The sequence below is a fragment of the Cottoperca gobio genome, chromosome 12 (genome assembly GCF_900634415.1).
Source record: "Cottoperca gobio chromosome 12, fCotGob3.1, whole genome shotgun sequence".
In the NCBI taxonomy this organism is placed as follows: Eukaryota; Metazoa; Chordata; class Actinopteri; order Perciformes; family Bovichtidae; genus Cottoperca; species Cottoperca gobio.
Genome location: NC_041366.1, coordinates 17,687,238 through 17,705,719, shown reverse-complemented (window position 1 = coordinate 17,705,719; position 18,482 = coordinate 17,687,238). Strand labels below are relative to the sequence as shown.

At 40.7% G+C, this 18,482-nt stretch overlaps 1 protein-coding gene across 4 annotated transcripts; it reads left to right on the top strand.

The window, feature by feature from the left end:
* The first annotated feature begins 241 nt into the window (after positions 1–241).
* On the top strand, positions 242–17,721 carry LOC115016512 (aryl hydrocarbon receptor-like). Of its 4 annotated transcripts, XM_029444291.1 has the most exons (12): positions 242–500; positions 743–843; positions 3,598–3,776; positions 12,157–12,269; positions 12,370–12,459; positions 12,780–12,900; positions 13,031–13,170; positions 13,409–13,605; positions 13,710–13,819; positions 13,965–14,106; positions 14,305–15,733; positions 16,097–17,721. In XM_029444291.1, exons 2-12 carry the CDS (start codon positions 785–787, stop codon positions 16,226–16,228), a joined length of 2,712 nt encoding a protein of 903 aa, XP_029300151.1. In that variant the 5' UTR covers positions 242–500; positions 743–784; the 3' UTR covers positions 16,229–17,721. The 4 variants fall into 4 exon arrangements, with proteins under 4 accessions (XP_029300151.1, XP_029300150.1, XP_029300152.1 ...); XM_029444290.1 differs by having other exon boundaries at positions 242–843; XM_029444292.1 differs by lacking the exons at positions 242–500; positions 743–843 and adding an exon at positions 928–1,107.
* The last annotated feature ends 761 nt before the right edge of the window (positions 17,722–18,482 follow it).

Sequence of the window (18,482 nt, the reverse complement as noted above, 5' to 3'; positions counted from 1 at the left end):
TATAATAAGTTACAAAATTGTGGGTTATTGAGGTGAGTTATTATTATTGTTTTGTATAGTGTTATTTTATTTTTCTACATTTGTATTTCTTCCACCAAAACTTGTTTTTATTACTATTATTTTTTTCATCCCTGCAAGAAACCTGTGATAACTTGTACTGCCACTGGACGGAGTCACAGGTTACACTAAACATTTTAAGAGGTGAAAAACATGGCAGTGTCAGAAAAACGATGGAAAGTTGAGCTGCTGTCACTTTATGTCAAACTTTGACATCTTACCACGAAGGAAACAACACGTTTCTCTCTGAATAACTTCACACTCGTAGGAGGGACAGTATACACTTGTTGCATGTACAGTTTGTGTATTTTACAGCCGAGGACAAGGAGGAAAACAAAGGAAAAGCTGTACACCAATCACAAAGCGCGAGACAGAGATACAGATATGTAACAGAGGATTTGATTGGCTGGAGCAGCAGAGAGCCACACAGGGAGGACCGGCTGGTGTGTATGTGTTGCTGTACTTCTCTTTGAAAGTTTCTAATTGAGCTTCTGACCGACAGGGTTGCGGCAAAATGTTGCAAGACTTCATATATGTGGATTATTTATCTCCAGCGTCGGACTGAGCCGAGTTAAAGTGAAATTAACTGCTTTTTTTTAAAGGACCCTGGCAGGAAAGGAACATATAGGGTGTGCCTGGAGGAAAAAACAAAACACTTTTTAATGCTTTTTTTGGTTATTTGAAGTGGAAAAAAAAGGAAAGTTGAAGCAGATACCTGAGCGGAACCATGCCGGGGAATGGCGGAGTGTACGCGGTGAAGAGGAGGAAAAAGCCCGTTCAGAAAAGGTACGTTTTTACGTCATGTTTTGTGTCACCGCAGGCTATGAAACAGGCCTAAACTCTGCACCGTTGGCGGGGTTAATGCGGGTCACTGCCTTGGGTCAATCCCGCACTACCACCGCCATACTTACTTTATAACTGTTACTATTGTAATACTAAGAAGATTTTACACTCTTGTGTTTCCACCAAGACAGGTATTTTAATTTTACTTGAGTGATTTCTTCACCTGCAGAAAGTGTCACGCTTACAGTGACGTCAGGGATGGATAAGGTGAGTTGGGCAGGTGACGCTGGAAGAAATATTTTTTACTTACTTAAAATATTAGCAATAAAACAGTATATAAATACTCTGCAACAAGTTAAAGTCCTGCATTTAAAATGTTTAGTACCAAAGTATTAACATTAAAATATAAAGTACCAAAAGTAAAAGTACTCATTATGCAGGATAATATATATTATATTATAATTATTGGTGCACTAATGTGTTTATCCCTTTTAATGTTGCAGCTGTTAAACTGTTAATTTTAACTAATTTATATAATGCTGGGTAGGATGTGAGTCATCACCCGGGAATTAATACAGTTTTATCTGATCTTAACCTGATGATAATAATAATAATACATTGTGTACTGCATCTTTAAATTAAAGTAAAAGAAGAATTGGTGCTCAGACCGTTTTCCAGATATACAGGTTTCCTACTTTCACGTTTTCTTTAAATGAACAAATGCAAATTTGTGGCTGTTTTTGCAAAGTATTGTGCAAACAACATCAGGACTGTTTGTAATTCCTAGTATTGTTATGAAATGTAGTATTGCTGCTGGGACCCCTTGAGTTATTGCAGATCAAACTTTGAGATAGTTCAGAAGTTTCTCAACCACAACAGATGATGACACTATAAAACCCATTTTTAGAAATAAGACTCCACGTATTCATCTGCATTCAAGTCTTCTTCTTCTTCACGTCTTACACCCGACATCTTTTAAGTGCCAAATTACGATCCAAGATACATTAGCTGCTCGTGTAACCCGACTCAGCCGAGCCTGGCAGCTCTGGCAGTCAAACTTTTTGTTTACAAAAGTGAGGATGGTGAACTCGGGCATAAGCTTTAACTGAGCTACGACAAAGAGTTCCCAATAACCTGTTCTTTTAGTTTGATGATTAAAATCAAATCAAAAGACATTAAAAGATGCGTTTTCTTTGAATTTACCTGCGTTGTTGTCTCTCCTCTTCCCTCAGATCCTTATGTTTAGTCAGGGAGGAACTGCTGCACGTTCGGACATGTAGGAGAGGAATTACATTGTGGTAATTTGTCAAAGTAATGGGACAGGCCAAGTGGAAGCTGAACAGACGCAAAATCCTGATGTAGCTATATTTGGCTGTTCCTCTCCAAATATCTGGATTGTTTAGCCATGCTTGCACCATGACTGCCAGTCAGTCGGTCCACCGCTTTGGTCCAGTCTGAAATATCTCAACAACTGTTTGATGGATTGTCATGACATTTTGTACAGACATTCATGTTCCCCAGAGGATGAATCCTGCTTACTTTGGTGATCCTCCAACCTTTCCTGTAGCGCCACCATCAGGTCAAAATGTGAATTTGCCCAATACTTTGATTAATGACAAAACAAATGGCATTCCCATCAACTCAGCTGTACTTTGTGTTTAGGGCTAAAAGGAATGGAAGAATCAGATCATTGACCTAAATAAAAGTATCAATACTGCATTCAAAATCCTACTTGGATAAAACATTTCCGCTCCGTGCAGTCTTGTAGTTCCACTTGTTCCTCCGATAGTGAGTCACTGCAGCTCCAGTCTGCTCTCAGTCCAGAGGGAGAAGAAGCACAGCTGCCTGACCATGAACGTATTGTGCCTGACTCTCTTGTCTGTCAACTGTCGTTGTTCTGTGTTTGTTTTATAGTTTGTTTATTGGATTACATTCAAAGTGGCAGAAACGTGAAAACCACCCGCACCACCTCTCCTCGTCCTCACAGCTGCCAGGAGGCTGTTTCGCCGAGCGGCGAGCTGTCGGCAGCTCCGGTGAAGATGATAAGATAACCGTGTTTTTTTGGCTCTCAGAGTTTCTGCAGTTTGGTCAAATGTTGGTATTCTTACCCACTGACTGACTGACAGACACAGGAGTAAATGCAATGCACAATATGAAGACTAAATTAAAATACAATAAACATGCCAAACCACTACAACTAAAATATAAAGATTAGAGATCGTATGGACCCAGTTACACATTGCACCTTTAAGTACAGTACTTGAGTAAATGTACTTTACAGCCACTGCTTCCTACTGGTTTCCACCTGACTTTGGTGACATTATTTCTATTATTAATTCCCAGTAAATCTAATATTTCTGGGTATTTATTCTTACAGACTTACAGGGTAAATGTTCTAACTAATGAAACAAAATAACATTTGTCTCTCTGTGTGATTTCCAGTCTTGGAAAGTTTAACCACAGCTTTTGTTTAATGTGGTTCACAATTTATCGTCTCTTAGAAATTCAAACACGGACGTATTGTTTTCATGAACAGAAACAGTCAGTGTGTCAGTATTACACACAAACCTCCTGCATCCACACATGCGGACAGACGCAGGAGAGCTTGTAACAGGATATGAAAGATTGACTCAAAACTCCCACTTCTATTTAAGATTGAAATTCCAACTGTGTCGTAGATTGTCGAACTGCAGAGCAAACTTGTTTTAGCAAGCGTCACTCAATATATCCCCCCTTTTGTGTTGTGTGTTGTTTCAGTGCGAAGCCACCGCCGGTGAAGATCAATCCATCCAAACGCCACCGGGACCGCCTGAATGGAGAGCTGGAGCGCCTCACCAGCATGCTGCCGTTCTCCGAGGAGGCCAGAGGTCGCCTGGACAAACTGTCTGTGCTGCGGCTCAGTGTGGGATACCTCAAGGTTAAGAGTTACTTCCATGGTAAGTGACCTCTGTCTCAAAGTGTTGCAGTGGTAACTAACTACATTTATCGAACAGATGAAACGAGTAACCTCATGAGATGCACCGTCTAGACAGAATAAGGCACAATTAGTCAAAATAATAATAATTAGACGATACAAATGTGAAAAATAAATCAATATCAAATAATCAGACGTTATAGTAGAGAGAAAATGGTTCTTTAGAGATTCAAGGTAACACATGGTGAGCAATCCAGAGACAAATGGTACATTTGAGGGTGAAATATTCCTTTTAAGTACGGGATCTAAATGCGTCCACTGGTGGTAACTAGGGGTGAAAAGGTCAAATGAAACTTGCAAATGTGTGTGAGAGTCAGTATGTGTGGAATCAATATGTCAGATGAGCAAATATGCTCAAGACATTTTTGTGGCTGAGTGTTTGGAGTGTCAGAGAGGGAACTTGACACTGTGAATAGTCGCCCTGCTGGGAGGGAAACAGGAGAGTGTGCTGCAGGGGCAGATGGGAGTCTATGAAAAGCAACACGAGACGGGCAGACGGGAACAGTAGGTCCTTATTCTGACGCTATTTAAACACACAGTCAGCAGAAGGTTGGTTGCCTGCACCGTCCTGGTTCATTGTAAAGTGTTGAACTTGAGCTTAAATCACATGTTTCACATGCTTTGCATTATTGTCTTTTTAAGGGCAGTTTTTTTGTTCTGGTTGTTCTGAATGAAAATATATTTTTGATCAAAGGATAAGTGGTGATATTCTAGATTTATATTATTGTCCGCAAATCCCATGAAAAGTATTGTGTGTGTGTGTGTGTGTGTGTGTGTGTATCGCAGCCTGATGGATCTTCATCCTCTGGGCCAGAGAGCTCCACTGTTGTCTATTCAAAACACACCAAGGAGCCACACTGATGCACATGTTCCTTCATTATCGTGACTCACACACACCGTCCTGCTGCCCCAAATACTCCCAAGAGCACCACATGTGTGTTCATCCGCTGCTGAAAATAGTCCCCAACAAATGCTTTATTCCTTCCTGTCTGATTTAACATTTGATAAAAAAGAGAGATAAATGCAGAAATATCCTGCTTTTTATGGCTCAAGCTCCAAAAACACTGCAGCCTACATTTCCCACAATGCAACTCAATTTGCATCTTTAATTAGACCCTCCCTGCTTGGTAATCACAAACTAGTTTGTAGCTTTCTATTATTGGATGTACAGTATTGTATAAGATCAAACAAACTTATTTTCTCCTCCAAAGCCACAGAAGTTGCACTGAGAGTCCGTATTACTAGTAAACTGACCTTTGTATGCGTAAAATTATACTTAAAACATTTGTGTGCACAGTTTTATTAGTATTTTTGTTGATTTTAGCAGAATTGCATAGTACCTGGTCCCAGGTTTTACACCCAAAGAGCAGCAGGAGTCTCCTCTCTGTGCGTCCCTGCTCTGCTATCATTGCACGATCACTGCTGTTGATGGAGCGGGGGGGGGGGGGTGGGGTAGGGGGGCACAGGCTCTGAAGCACGGTGGCACGACATGAGGGCTCTTGAATGGAGACGTTTGAACAGCTAACACACTCCATGTTCACATAACCGGAGTGTTTATTTATTATATGACCCTCCCCCCCTCTAGACGTTGTTCTAGATATGAAGATTGTTTTATTAACACGCATTCAGCTGACCACAAGGTTTACAGAAAGGTAAAGGAAATCCAGACAGAACGAGAGAGTTGAGAGATGAAGTAGAAGAAGTAGATGCTTGTTGTCTAATGTGAGGCCTATCAGATGAAAGTTGTGCATCAGCACGTTCTGCTCCGTGCCGCTATCTGCTCTCAACTTTGATGTTCGTCCAGCCCGAAAACACACACGAGCTGTTTAATGTCAGACTCGCAGGCAAAGCTCCTGTTTTTAATCATTAATTCCCCTTATATCATACCAAACCTACTTCTTATTAGCTTCATTCTGCTCCAGTTTCCATTAGTTCTTATCTACCTGCCGAAAGTAATGGACGTCTTTTCCGTCCTTTGGTGCTTGAAATAACCCAGATTGACCCAGATGTGGTCATGCAAGGCAGAGGCGGTTGTGTATGTGTTCAGCTGTAATCCAACGGCCCATGAAGAGTGTATGTGCTCTACTTTAATCTAACTGTACAGCGTGAGACAACATATCTGAGTGTTTACTTCCCACCTCTGACGCTGTAACTTGACTGTGAGGACAATGTTAAGGAAGTAGAAGAAGGACTCGGTTATCTTCTACTTTTCAGCAGTGAAGTCATCTCCACTATCTTTTTCAACCATGAGACAAAGACAGAGCTCGATATAACTCCGTTACATAAGCACGTGTGTAGCCCGCCGTCGCTTTAAATCACAAAGTGAAGCGAAACTGTTCACTGTGGGGAAGATAATTACAGTTGAGGCTGATGGGAATGTCATTAGTTTTGAAGGTATTTGGTCATAAACCAAAGTATTGGAGGATCACCAAAGTCTTTAAAACACATCGTCTGGGAACCATTAACGTCTGTACAATATGCGGTGCCAGTCCACCCAGTAAGACTGGAGATATTTAACGGGATACGTGAAAACATTGACCCGATGATGGAACTAGAGGATCCAACCCATCCTCTGGAGGTTGTGAATATCTGCAGCACGGCGATCCATCCGATGATGCCTTTTTATGAATTGTATGTTGAAGGAACTTGAATATATTGTCCTGAGGTGATTGTAATGTTATGTTAAATGTATGCATCTTAAATAATTGTCTTGAGCTGCTGTGATGCAAGAAGCAAGTGTCATCGATTTTTAAATAGTCTTTATAATTGTGCTCTAGTATAACCGTAAGCATGTGCTGGGCTACAGCTGTACGAGATTGCAAAACATATTTGAAAGATCCTTGAAGGATAAAGAGAATGTGTCAGAACCAGAATATATTGTATACCATTGTACTGATAAACTTATATACTTAGTGTAAAGCCAACGTAGCAACATGAGTTATTGGGCGCTGGTGAGGATACTCGCTCTACGCTGCCTAAATAAAACTAAAGGTAGAATTTGACCTTTTTGTCACAACACAGCTGAGAAAGAAGAAGAAGTTTGAAATGCTAGAATGACTCAGTCCGCGTCCTGTGGGCTCAAACTCCTCTGCAGAAAATAGCTGCGGGTTCAGTCAACAGTGAGGTTTACATTTCGGTTTATACAGATTCATAGAAGCAATACTTTTCCTTTCCTTGGCAGAAGTAGGGCTCCTCAAGTTGTCTAGGAACAGGGATTTTCTGCTCTTGATTCGAGGTTTTTAAGTCAAAATCAAAGTATATTTTGAAAACACATATGAGTAGTGTTTATATGTCGTGTGCATCCTCGAGTGTTGTTAATTGTTGGTGTGTGTGTGTGTGTGTGTGTGTATGTGTGTAAGAGAGTGAGAGTAACACTGTATTGTTGCTTTTGGATGTTGATGTCAGCCCTGCAGGCGCTCTTGCAGAGTGCTGAACACAGAGCACAGTCGAGGCCTCTGTTGTCTAACACACACACACACACACACGCACAAGGAAACACAGTCTACTTACTGTATGTGTACACACTCACAAGAATCTGAAGCAGTGTCAACAAACTCTTCAGCAACTCAGAGCTCGAGTGAATCAGCCTCTCTGTGTGGGGCAGAGTGGGCAGGCTGAGACGGGCAAGACGAGTCGCAGGTTGAATTTCCAAAAGAAGGTTTTATTCACCCAAAATAAAACTGTATAAATATAACTTAACATATTGTTAAATAACTGTCTCTGCATTTGATTATTATTTATTGAAATGTACAGATATTGTACATGTACATACATTTTGAATTCAGGTTTTAAGAAATGCTTACCTATTTGTTTTCCCGTGGTCCGTCCATCAATGTCTGGCTTTAGGTCTTGTGCTGTAGCGATCCGTAAAACAGCGTGGAGGTTGTCATCGGTGATGCGTGATCTGTGCTTTGTCTCGTTTAGATTAATTATTGAAAACATCTGTTCGCACAGGTTGCAGTTCGCAAACACTTGGATGCGCGGGCGATTTCTTCAACCACTAAAGCTAAAGCTAGCTTTCACTGCTGCATCATTTGTGGCTGTAGCTTTTGTAAACATATTCTGCTGCGTTTGCAGTCTGCCTTTTAATTCTTGGACAATTTTATGGAAACATTGGAATCTAGCGGCAGGATGCCGTCATTTCGCGGGTCACAAAATCGACATGCATCGTGGGAGATGTAGTTTATAGTCACTGTACGCTGTAAAGCAGCAAAGACTTTAGAACAGTTCATAGACAGACATAGAAAAGCTCTCGCGGGTCGCATGAAATGACTGGTGGGCCTTGAGTTTGACACCTATGCATTAAGGCATCGATAATTATATTGCAATAATATAATTTATATTCCAAAATGGGCCATTTTGCATAATGAGTACATTTACTTTTGGTACTTTAAGTATGTTTTAATGCTTATATTGTTGTACTTTTACCCAAGTAAGATTTCTATTTGTGAAGTATTTCTACTCTGTGGTAATTGTACTTGTACTCAAGTAAAATATGTGAGTACTTCATCCACCTCTGTCTTTAGGGGGTAACTCACAATAAATAGAAATGAGAACACCATTAAGAGAAACTTAACTCCGTACAAAAGTTAACTAAATGTGCGTGCGTGCGTGCGAGGTTGAGCACTGACTCGTCTGTTGTTTCCTTCAGTGAACGAGTCCCAGGTGATGCTGCTGCCATCACCTGGAGTTACCATGGTGAACCCATGTCACCGTGGCAACAGAGACCGGAGTCTTCACACAGTGAGATTCGTACGTTAAGATTTGAAATCCCTGTGCACAAAGTCCTTTCTCATATCATATCAAGTCATATCTTAAATAACAGAACTACACAAACAAACAAGTATACCACACATATTCCTTTAATCTATTACCGGAACAGAAAGCCTTAACCCAACTCCAAACCAGAGCAGAGTTCAACAGTCGGTTACGGCAGTCACCTCTGAACACAGGAAGGAGAGGACGGATGTGACGTGTTTGGCTGATAAGACGAACTTCTTCATGTTGTCTCCGTTAGAAAGACTTTTATGAAGGTGTGTGTCTTTAAAAAAACGTTCCCATGAAGCAAACTGGCAGTTTTAGTTTCCACAGCTCTCCACCCCCTCGTCTCTCCATCCAGGCCCACGTCTTTGGCGAGGTGTCCTGACTCTGCGTGTGAACCCTCTCACTTTAAAACTCCACAGTGCTGAGCAGAGGAGGAATGACGGGGGTGGGGGGGGGGGGAGAGAGGAAGAGGAAGAGGAAGGGAGGGATAGAAGTGAAGCAAGGAGTGGAGGCCAGATTACAGATTCAGGTTAAACCAGACTTTTCATTAAGACAGTCCATTTTGTTATTTTCTATGTTGCACATTGGGTCCAGAGTTTAACACTTGGCGACGTTTTGATGAATGACACACATTTGAGCAGACCCCCCCCTGAGTTGGTTTCAGCTCACGCTGTAACAACAAACTCGAGATTCTTTCTGAGTTTGTAGAAAGCTGCTCTTGACTGAGATGACCGGGCGAATTCCTGGGTTTTTTTGGGGGGTTGACTAGAGGCAGATCCAGTGGGTTTGTTTTAAAAAGGGGAGGGAGAGTTTGTTAGCGTGCCATAGAGTCTTTTACTGTAAGGGGGGAAAGAAAGACGGTATACCAGCGATCACAGATTAGATTACACACACAAGATTTTGCTTAAAAAACAAACGACAAATATATTTTTAACACAACAGAAAAAGATGCCATTCCATCGTGTTCCCCCAAAATAAAAGAGACTTGTGTTGAGAGATCTTCTGGACAGCAAAACTACTATTTCATGCTTACATCGGTGACCTTCAAAGCTGCCTTTTTCTTACACATGTGGCACATGCTTCAACTTCAACTGTGATTTCTGTTGTCCTGCTCATGGAAGTAAAAGTCTTCATTTAGGCATCATAGGACAACACCGATCTGTTCCACAAAGAAACCAGTTAAACAATAGCAGGAATGCAGTCGTTGGCAATGAAAGTCTTCGATCTTAGACCCTCAACACCAGAGTCCCTCAGGGCTGCGTGCGTCCTCTCCTCCTTGCTCACGCACGACTGCGTGGCTACACACAGCTCCAACACCGTCATCAAGTTTGTCTGCCTGATTACCGGCAGCTACAAGACGGCGTACAGAGAGGAGGTCAGAGTCCTGACATCGTAGTGCCAGGTCAACAACCTCCATCTCAACGTCAGCAAAACTAAGGGTCTGATTGTGGATTACAGGAAGCAAGAGAGAGGGGACACGCCCCCATCACCATCAACGGGACTATGGTGGAGAAAGTCAACAGTTTCAGTGAGGACCTGACCTGGACTCATCACACAAACATCATCACAAAGACAGAGAGACAGCGGCTCTTCGTCTTCCTGCGGAGGCTCAACATGAACTCCAGCACAACTTCTACAGGTGCACCATCGAGAGCATCCTGAGTGGCTGCATCACGGCCTGTTATGGCAGCGACACCGCTCTCAACCCTAAGACTCTACAGAGAGTGAAAGCTGCTCAGCACATCACTAGGACGGAGCTGCCTCCATAGAGGACCTCTACACCCACAGAAGGCACGCAGGATCATGAAAGACCTCCATCACCTCGGCTAGACTCACAGTTTTATCTTACCGGCCTTAAGACTGTTGAACTCCTGAGCTCTGCAAAGTCTCTACTTATGTTTACAGTACATACATCTGTTTATTCTACATATCCACATATTTATATATTATTACAGTATTTAAACATGTACAGTCTAATTCTATTTAACATGTATATATATTCTACTTATTCCTGCAGTTTTATTTGCACCATTTTGTCTCTTGCACTATTGTTATTGCACTATTTTATAACTTTATTACTTTATTTCATGTTATGATCTTCATTGCCAACAACCTCTCCTGTAGCTTTTGTGCGTCTGACAGTAAAGCCTTTGAATCTCTGGCTCCAACAAATATATAAAGAAAGAAAGATCATGCAAGTAAAAATGAGAATCTGAGGCATAAAATAACATATATTTTTGTTATTTTTTTCTAAATATAAATAAATAACAATATAAATAGTAAGGAAACATGTTTTTGGTGACTTGTAAGATCAGTTAGGGACATCAAGGCATCTTTTTATCCTCTTAATTTAGTTTTGTATTATTATTATTAATAATAATAATAAGCTTTATTTGTATAGCACCTTTCATACAAGAATTCCAGCCCAAAGTGCTTCACAGCAAAAACATAACAATTAGTACAAGATTAGACAGAGCATTTACAGTACAATAATCACAGTGTTGATGAGTCTGAAGTACCATTATAAAAATAGCAGAATTAAAATAGTATAAAATAGCAGATAAAATATTATAAAATAGCAGATAAAATAGAAGATAAATAGTATAAAATAGCAGATAAAATAATATAAAATAGCAGATAAAATAGTATAAAATAGCAGATAAAATAATATAAAATAGCAGATAAAATAGCAGATAAAATAATATAAAATAGCAGATAAAATAGCAGATAAAATAATATAAAATAGCAGATAAAATAATATAAAATAGCAGATAAAATAGTATAAAATAGCAGATAAAATAGCAGATAAAATAATATAAAATAGTATAAAATAGCAGATAAAATAGTATAAAATAGCAGATAAAATATTATAAAGTAGCAGATAAAATATTATAAAATAGCAGATAAAATAGAAGATAAATAGTATAAAATAGCAGATAAAATAATATAAAATAGCAGATAAAATAGTATAAAATAGCAGATAAAATATTATAAAATAGCAGATAAAATATTATAAAATAGCAGATAAAATAATATAAAATAGCAGATAAAATAGCATAAAATAGCAGATAAAATATTATAAAATAGCAGATAAAATAGAAGATAAATAGTATAAAATAGCAGATAAAATAATATAAAATAGCAGATAAAATAGTATAAAATAGCAGATAAAATAGCAGATAAAATAATATAAAATAGCAGATAAAATAGCAGATAAAATAATATAAAATAGCAGATAAAATAATATAAAATAGCAGATAAAATAGTATAAAATAGCAGATAAAATAGCAGATAAAATAGCAGATAAAATAGCAGATAAATAGCAGATAAAATAGCAGATAAAATAATATAAAATAGCAGATAAAATAGCAGATAAATAGTATAAAATAGTATAAAATAGCAGATAAAATAGCAGATAAAATAGTATAAAATAGCAGAATTAAAATTGTATAAAAATATATAGCTGACATATGACATATTTCATTCAATATGTTTCTGTTTGACTTAATGAGTTGAATTTCTTCCCTTTTAACAGCTTCAGGACATTGAAAATCGTTGTTTTGTTTTGTTTATTGCAGCGGCGCTACAGAAGCACGTGAGGTCCGCTCCTCTCGTGTCTGTAAACGACAGAAATGGACATTCGGTGTCTCTGGATGGAGTCAATATTTCCGAGGGGGAACTTCTCCTCCAGGTACAGCAGCAAAACATCAGATTACATGCGTGCAATACCTCAGGTGTGTGTGTGTGTGTGTGTCAGTGTGTATATGTAATTGTGTTTATTATTTCTGCAGGCTTTAAATGGTTTCGTGTTGGTCGTGACGACTGACGGCACAATCTTCTACACGTCCGCGACCATCCAGGACTTCCTGGGCTTCCATCAGGTAAAACTGTAAATATCTTTCTTTGCACCAGTGGGGGAGGAAGTATTCAAATGCTTTACTGAAGTCATGCGAGCAATATGAAAACATTACTTAAGTAAAAGTACAGGAGTATTTCCAGATTCCACCCTGTCCGTGCTACATTGTTATTCATTATTGATTTGTTACTACTGTTTTTAAACGCTGTAAAGCTCGTAAACAAAGTCTATATTTCATATTTTCTTCATATATATTGATATTGTTAATTGTGATGGAGTAGAAGTACACAGTGGCATGAAATGGAAGTTAAGTAGCTTCTAGTAAAACCTCCTTTCTGTCATCAGTCCGACGTTCTCCACCAGAGTGTGCACGATCTCGTTCACATGGACGACAGAGAGACGTTCAAATGTCAGCTCCACTTCGCCCTCAACCCGAGCGACACGCACGCAGACATGAGAGCAGAAGGTATGAACTCAACTACCTACCATCTCTATTCTATTTATATGACGGGATGTCAGAACCTGCTGTTGAACGTAGAAGGCAGATCTGGTGAGATGCAAACACACCGGTTTGATCAAACGTTGTTTCCCGGCAGCTTTTCAGTCGAGCGGTGAAGTTTCGAGCAGCTCTGTGAGCTTCTTGTCTCAGTACGTCCCTCCGGAGAACTCCTCTTTCCTGGAGAGGAACTTCTGCTGTCGCCTTCGCTGCCTCCTGGACAACACCTCTGGATTCCTGGTAATGTTATTAAAGCGTTTGTACAGAGAACCATAACTCTGATTATTACTGTAAATATATCGTTTTAATAATGGTTTCACGTGGATGGTGGCAGCGTACAGCACCTTGCTGCCCCGACACAGCGGGAGAGAACGTTATTGTTCATCAGTGTGGGTCGCATTATTATATTTATAGTCGGCATTATCGTCTGCAGCTGTGCTTTTTAAAGAAGCATGCATGAACGTCTCCTCCACTCCAGGCTCTAAACTTCAACGGGCGTCTGAAGTACCTGCAGCAAAACACCAGGGCTGATGGGACGGCGGCTCCTCCTCAGCTGGCTCTGTTTGCCATCGCCACTCCTCTGCAGCCTCCTTCAGTCATGGAGATCCGCACTAAGACCCTCATCTTCCAGAGTAAACACAGGATGGACTTTGCTCCTGTGGGGATAGACACCAGGTTGGCATCTCTGGTGAATCTATTAAAATAATATAATACGTTAAAACGCTTTCTCGATCAGCTTCTATAACAATCCTGCGTTTGTGCTTTTTCTTTCTTTTCAGAGGGAAGCTGGTTTTGGGATATTCGGAGATAGAGTTGCTCACAACAGGCTCTGGCTATCAGTTCATCCACGCTGCTGACATGATGTACTGCGCTGACAACCACCTCCGGAGTAAGTTATCCTACAACACACTAGGGTTGGGCGATATGACGGTATATATATATATATATATATATATATATATATATATATATATATATATATATATATAACGTATAACGTGTAACGGTAACGTGACCTCTCTCCCTGTCCTCAGTGATGAAGACAGGAGACAGTGGCTTCACGTTCTTCAGGCTGCTCACCAAAACAGGACACTGGTTGTGGGTTCAGGCCACTGCCAGGATCGTCTTCAAGGGAGGAAGACCAGACTTCATCATCGCTCGTCAGAAGGCCATGAAGTAAGCTTCAGCTGCTTTATCTAACACTAACTAAAATCTCTCTTACTTTATTATTTCCATTTTATGTTACTTCATATTTGTACTCGACTACATCTAAGAGGGAAATGCTGTAATTGCTATTGGCTACACACGCGTCAGTTATTTAGTGTATTTATATTTTGTATCAATAATATACGTTTACAAATAATTTTTCTGTAGAAACGAAGAAGGAGAGGAACACTTGCACCAGAGAAGACAGCAGCTCCCCTTTAACCTGGCCACTGGTGAAGGTGTCCTGTATGATAATTCTCTGGAATCCATCCCTGGTGCACCGAGCACCACGGACCCCATAACAGAGAAACCTTTGGACCCCGCCTCCCTCTTGGGATCCCTTCGCCGGCAGGACCAATCTGTTTACACACAGCGACAGAAACCCAGTCCTCAGCTCGCAATCCTCACCCAAATGGAGGACGCCGATTTTGAACAACCCCAGCCGTCCTTGGAGCAAGTGTTCCTGGACAGCCGCGCTCTGCTGAGTGTGCCGGGCCAGATCCAAGCCTCGCAGAAGAGGTCTATCACAGGGGACCTCACATCGGAGGCAATGATTGAGTCGTTGGAGCAGATCTTGGAGGATTTTGGGAACGGAGGGATTGAGGGTCTTGAAGTTGAGGAGACAGAGCTGAGGGACTGGCAGAACACGCTCGTCAGGATGAACGAGGAGAGGGAAGACGGATCGAGGGAACTAAATCACATCCTGGCCAATGACGTTTTCTCATATGTGGAGGAGGCTCTGAGGAGAGAGTCCTGTGGGTATCTGCAGGGTGCAGATCATGTTGACAGTGTATCCATCCAAGGAGAGCATCCTGAGTCTGTGTTTTCAGATAATGAGTGGCAGAAAATGATGGAGATGAAATCTGGCTTTGCAGAGCAGGTTCTGTTGGAAGATGTTCTCGGTGGTGTTGGACTAAAAGACGCTTCTCAAGCTGTGTTTCACAGGGCGGCACACACGCAGGAACACGCCTCTTCACTGTGGCCTTCAAGCAGCAGCAATTACCACTGTGGCAACCAAATGATTTCAACACAGTCTTGGCTTCCATCTGTTCAAATCACCAACAATATCCACAGCGGCCATCAACCTGGCTCGGATGTGACCAACCAAAGTGTACAAGATACACAAACTGGTTCACAGCAGACTTACATGGGGCAACAGCTTCAGAGGCCTTCAGTGTGGCAACAACAACAACAACAACAACAACAACAACAACAACAGCTGCAGCAAAGTTTTCACCATCACACACTGACACATTCCTCACACACACCAGGTACAGCGAACTCAACCGCTCAGTCGTTCTACCCGCAAATGCAGAGCTTACCGAGCAGCTGCATGTTTGAGAAAAGAGATGGCAGCCGAGCGAACGCTGCTGCTGTTCCCATCAGACAGAACGGGCCTCTCCTAGGAACCGTACACGCTACAGAGTCGACTACAAACGCTGCCTTCACCCTGCTGCATCCGGGCATCGGAGTCATCAGCCAGGGGATGATGCAGTCGGCGGCGGACGGATGTACTGGCCTGGGAACAGCTCGATCAGAATATCCTCCTGAAAATGGATTACAGTCGTCGTTCTTCTGTTGGAGCGATGAAGCTCAGGTAAAATAATGTCGCTATGAGACGCAATTATTAAGGTGACTTTGGGAGGAATGGCTTAGATTACTGGTGCGAGTACTTCCCAAGTCTTTGTCCAGATGGTTGTAATTATATATATATATATATATATATATATATATATATATATAATTTGTATATTTGAAATAGGTTTGACATTATTAGGACAGCTCAGTTCAGGCCCTCACATCACTAAACATTTTGTTCTGACCGGATATCCAGATGAAGTTTCTGCTCCTCTGATTGTCAGGAGGGATGACTCGACTGATTTCACCTCCAACAATCTGATCCAGCTGAAGGTTTCGGTTTTCAGGATAATCACAGTATTTCTACACTTTTCTTCCACAGATCCCCAAAGTGCCCGTGAACGGTGCCGTTGACCCAGTTTGTCTTCCCCGGGAGTATCAACCATTCCCAGAACACCGGCCCATAGCCGCTGCACTCAGAGACTGGACTGAGCGATATGCACGAGTACGATGACGAGTGTCCCTTCTGGGAATGGATCTTCTCATTTCAAACTCAAAAACATTTGCTGCATTACAGTGTTGCTGATAATGTAGGTTATTTTGGACGTCTGACTCTTTAACTATTTATCAAACTCAGCAAGTAACCAACAATGTTTTGAAGTGTCCTGTCAGCTGAAAGACAGCTGGACCCGGCAGGAGTTAGTACTTTATTAGTGGACTTGAAGAAATCTTGAATACAGAATTTCTGTATCACATAAAGTGACATGAACTTTTAATATGGAAGACCATTTGATATTATTTCTTCTGTACATGTTGTTCTGTAACTTCTCGTTAAGACCCAGCGTATATGCAGTTTCAGCGTGGCGTTTAGAGGACACGTCGTAGTCGAGGAGGACTTTAAATCTGGACCTTTTAATAACAAAGCATGTGTTATACGTAAAAGTAAAGAAATGTTTCTCTCACTTATGTAAAGTAAATGCAGCTTCTGATTATCTGAACCTACCCACGTGAAGTTGAATTATCTTTAAAGGACAGGTTCACAATGTTCCTGTCTTTAAAACAATATCCATATGTATAGTGAAATAATTCTTGTTTGCTGTAATCTTTCCTCCTGTTCGTACGGGATATGTAAAGATCACTTCTTAGCACACGTGTCAAACTCAAGACCTGCGGGCCAAATGCGGCCCATCGTAAATCTCGATCTGGCTCGGTTTTCCAATAAATTGCGGCCCGCCTAGTTGTAGCTGAAGAAGAATTGATGAACTGGCATCAAAGAAAAGATGTCAGATGTCTGGAAATTGTCCAATTTTTATGGATAAATAGCATGCCAACATCGATGCGTCTGTGAAATATAGTCTGCATGAGAGTTTTGCTTGACAGCAAATGTATTTGTAATTTTAAAGGTTCTTATGTGCAGACAATTGCATGCTAGAAGGCTAGACTGTATGGGACACGTAAACCACATGATCAAATACTTAATTTTATTATTAAATGCTTCACACAACCATTGCCTTGTAATATTCAGACCTGTGAAACAGGTGTGTGTACGTGTGCTGTATGTTAGCCTGCTTGTACACATGTATTCAGAAGGCATTTATTTTGTTCGACTAAGTGCAACTTTTTTTGGGGCTTTATGTCGACCAAATTGTACGTGAGAAAACTATACGGGACATGCAACAATATAATCTAAGATATTTAATTTTAATTTCTTTTGATTAAATAAATGCTTGTCAATAAAATGTAAATGTCTGGCCCTTGATGTGAATTTGAGTTGGACCCTCCCATCCCAACATGATGGGGGACAAAATCCACAGTGCTCTTTGTGCAAAAAAAAAAACAAACCCACCTGAGTGGAAAAAGGTTTTGCAAAATGCTTCTGTAATTACATGTAATGTAATTACATGTAATGTTACACTCTGGAGCTTCTTTGTATTCCTTGTGTACAAGATCTAACCAATGGCGAGACGAGCCTAATTTATTTTGCCATTAAAAGAACTGTAGCCCCTCTGTCAGCTTCATGTGTTATTCTCTATGCCACACATGAAGTGTTACCTCTGCAGGAGACACTGTGTGATTGTATTGAAAGTGGGTCACTGACATTCAGACCTGAGATATGAGATATGAGCAGGTATCAGGTTAAACCCTTTGTGACTGGAGCCCCAGTCCCAACTTGTATTGTTATCTATAGAGTATCTGCCATGGCACATGTAAAGTTTTTTTTTCTCCCAGTCTTCCTGCTCCCCCATTACATCCCTCCTCTGAGATATGTGTTCCCACAAGACATTATGTAACCGACCGCAGCCTCCCTCCTGTGTCTGCCCTCACAGCAGATTCCCCTCAGCCTCTTCAGTGTCACCTGGTTTTTGGTTGGATATATAATCTTTTTTATTTATTTTTACTGCTAGCAGAGGCCAAACAAGGTGAAGAGTCTACAGCTATGCTAGCAGAAGCTAAATGCTAATGTTACATCCGAACAGCAGAACATGTTTCCGTTTTAAAATGCATTTATTTATATTTAGGGGTAGGATATTGTAGTACTCTTACCCTTTGAGTAACTGATGGCCTGTAAATTATCATAAAGACTTCAAAGCAGTGACATTAACTATTTATTCTGGTAGTAAATAACCACATACTGTAGACTATTTTTAAATAATTTCTATAAACGTTTGCTCCTTTTTTGTGTGTGGCATTGATAGCTTCTTTTTTCACGGATGTCCCTGCAGCATGGGTTACTATGAAAATAGTACAAGTACTTAATCAAGAGTGTC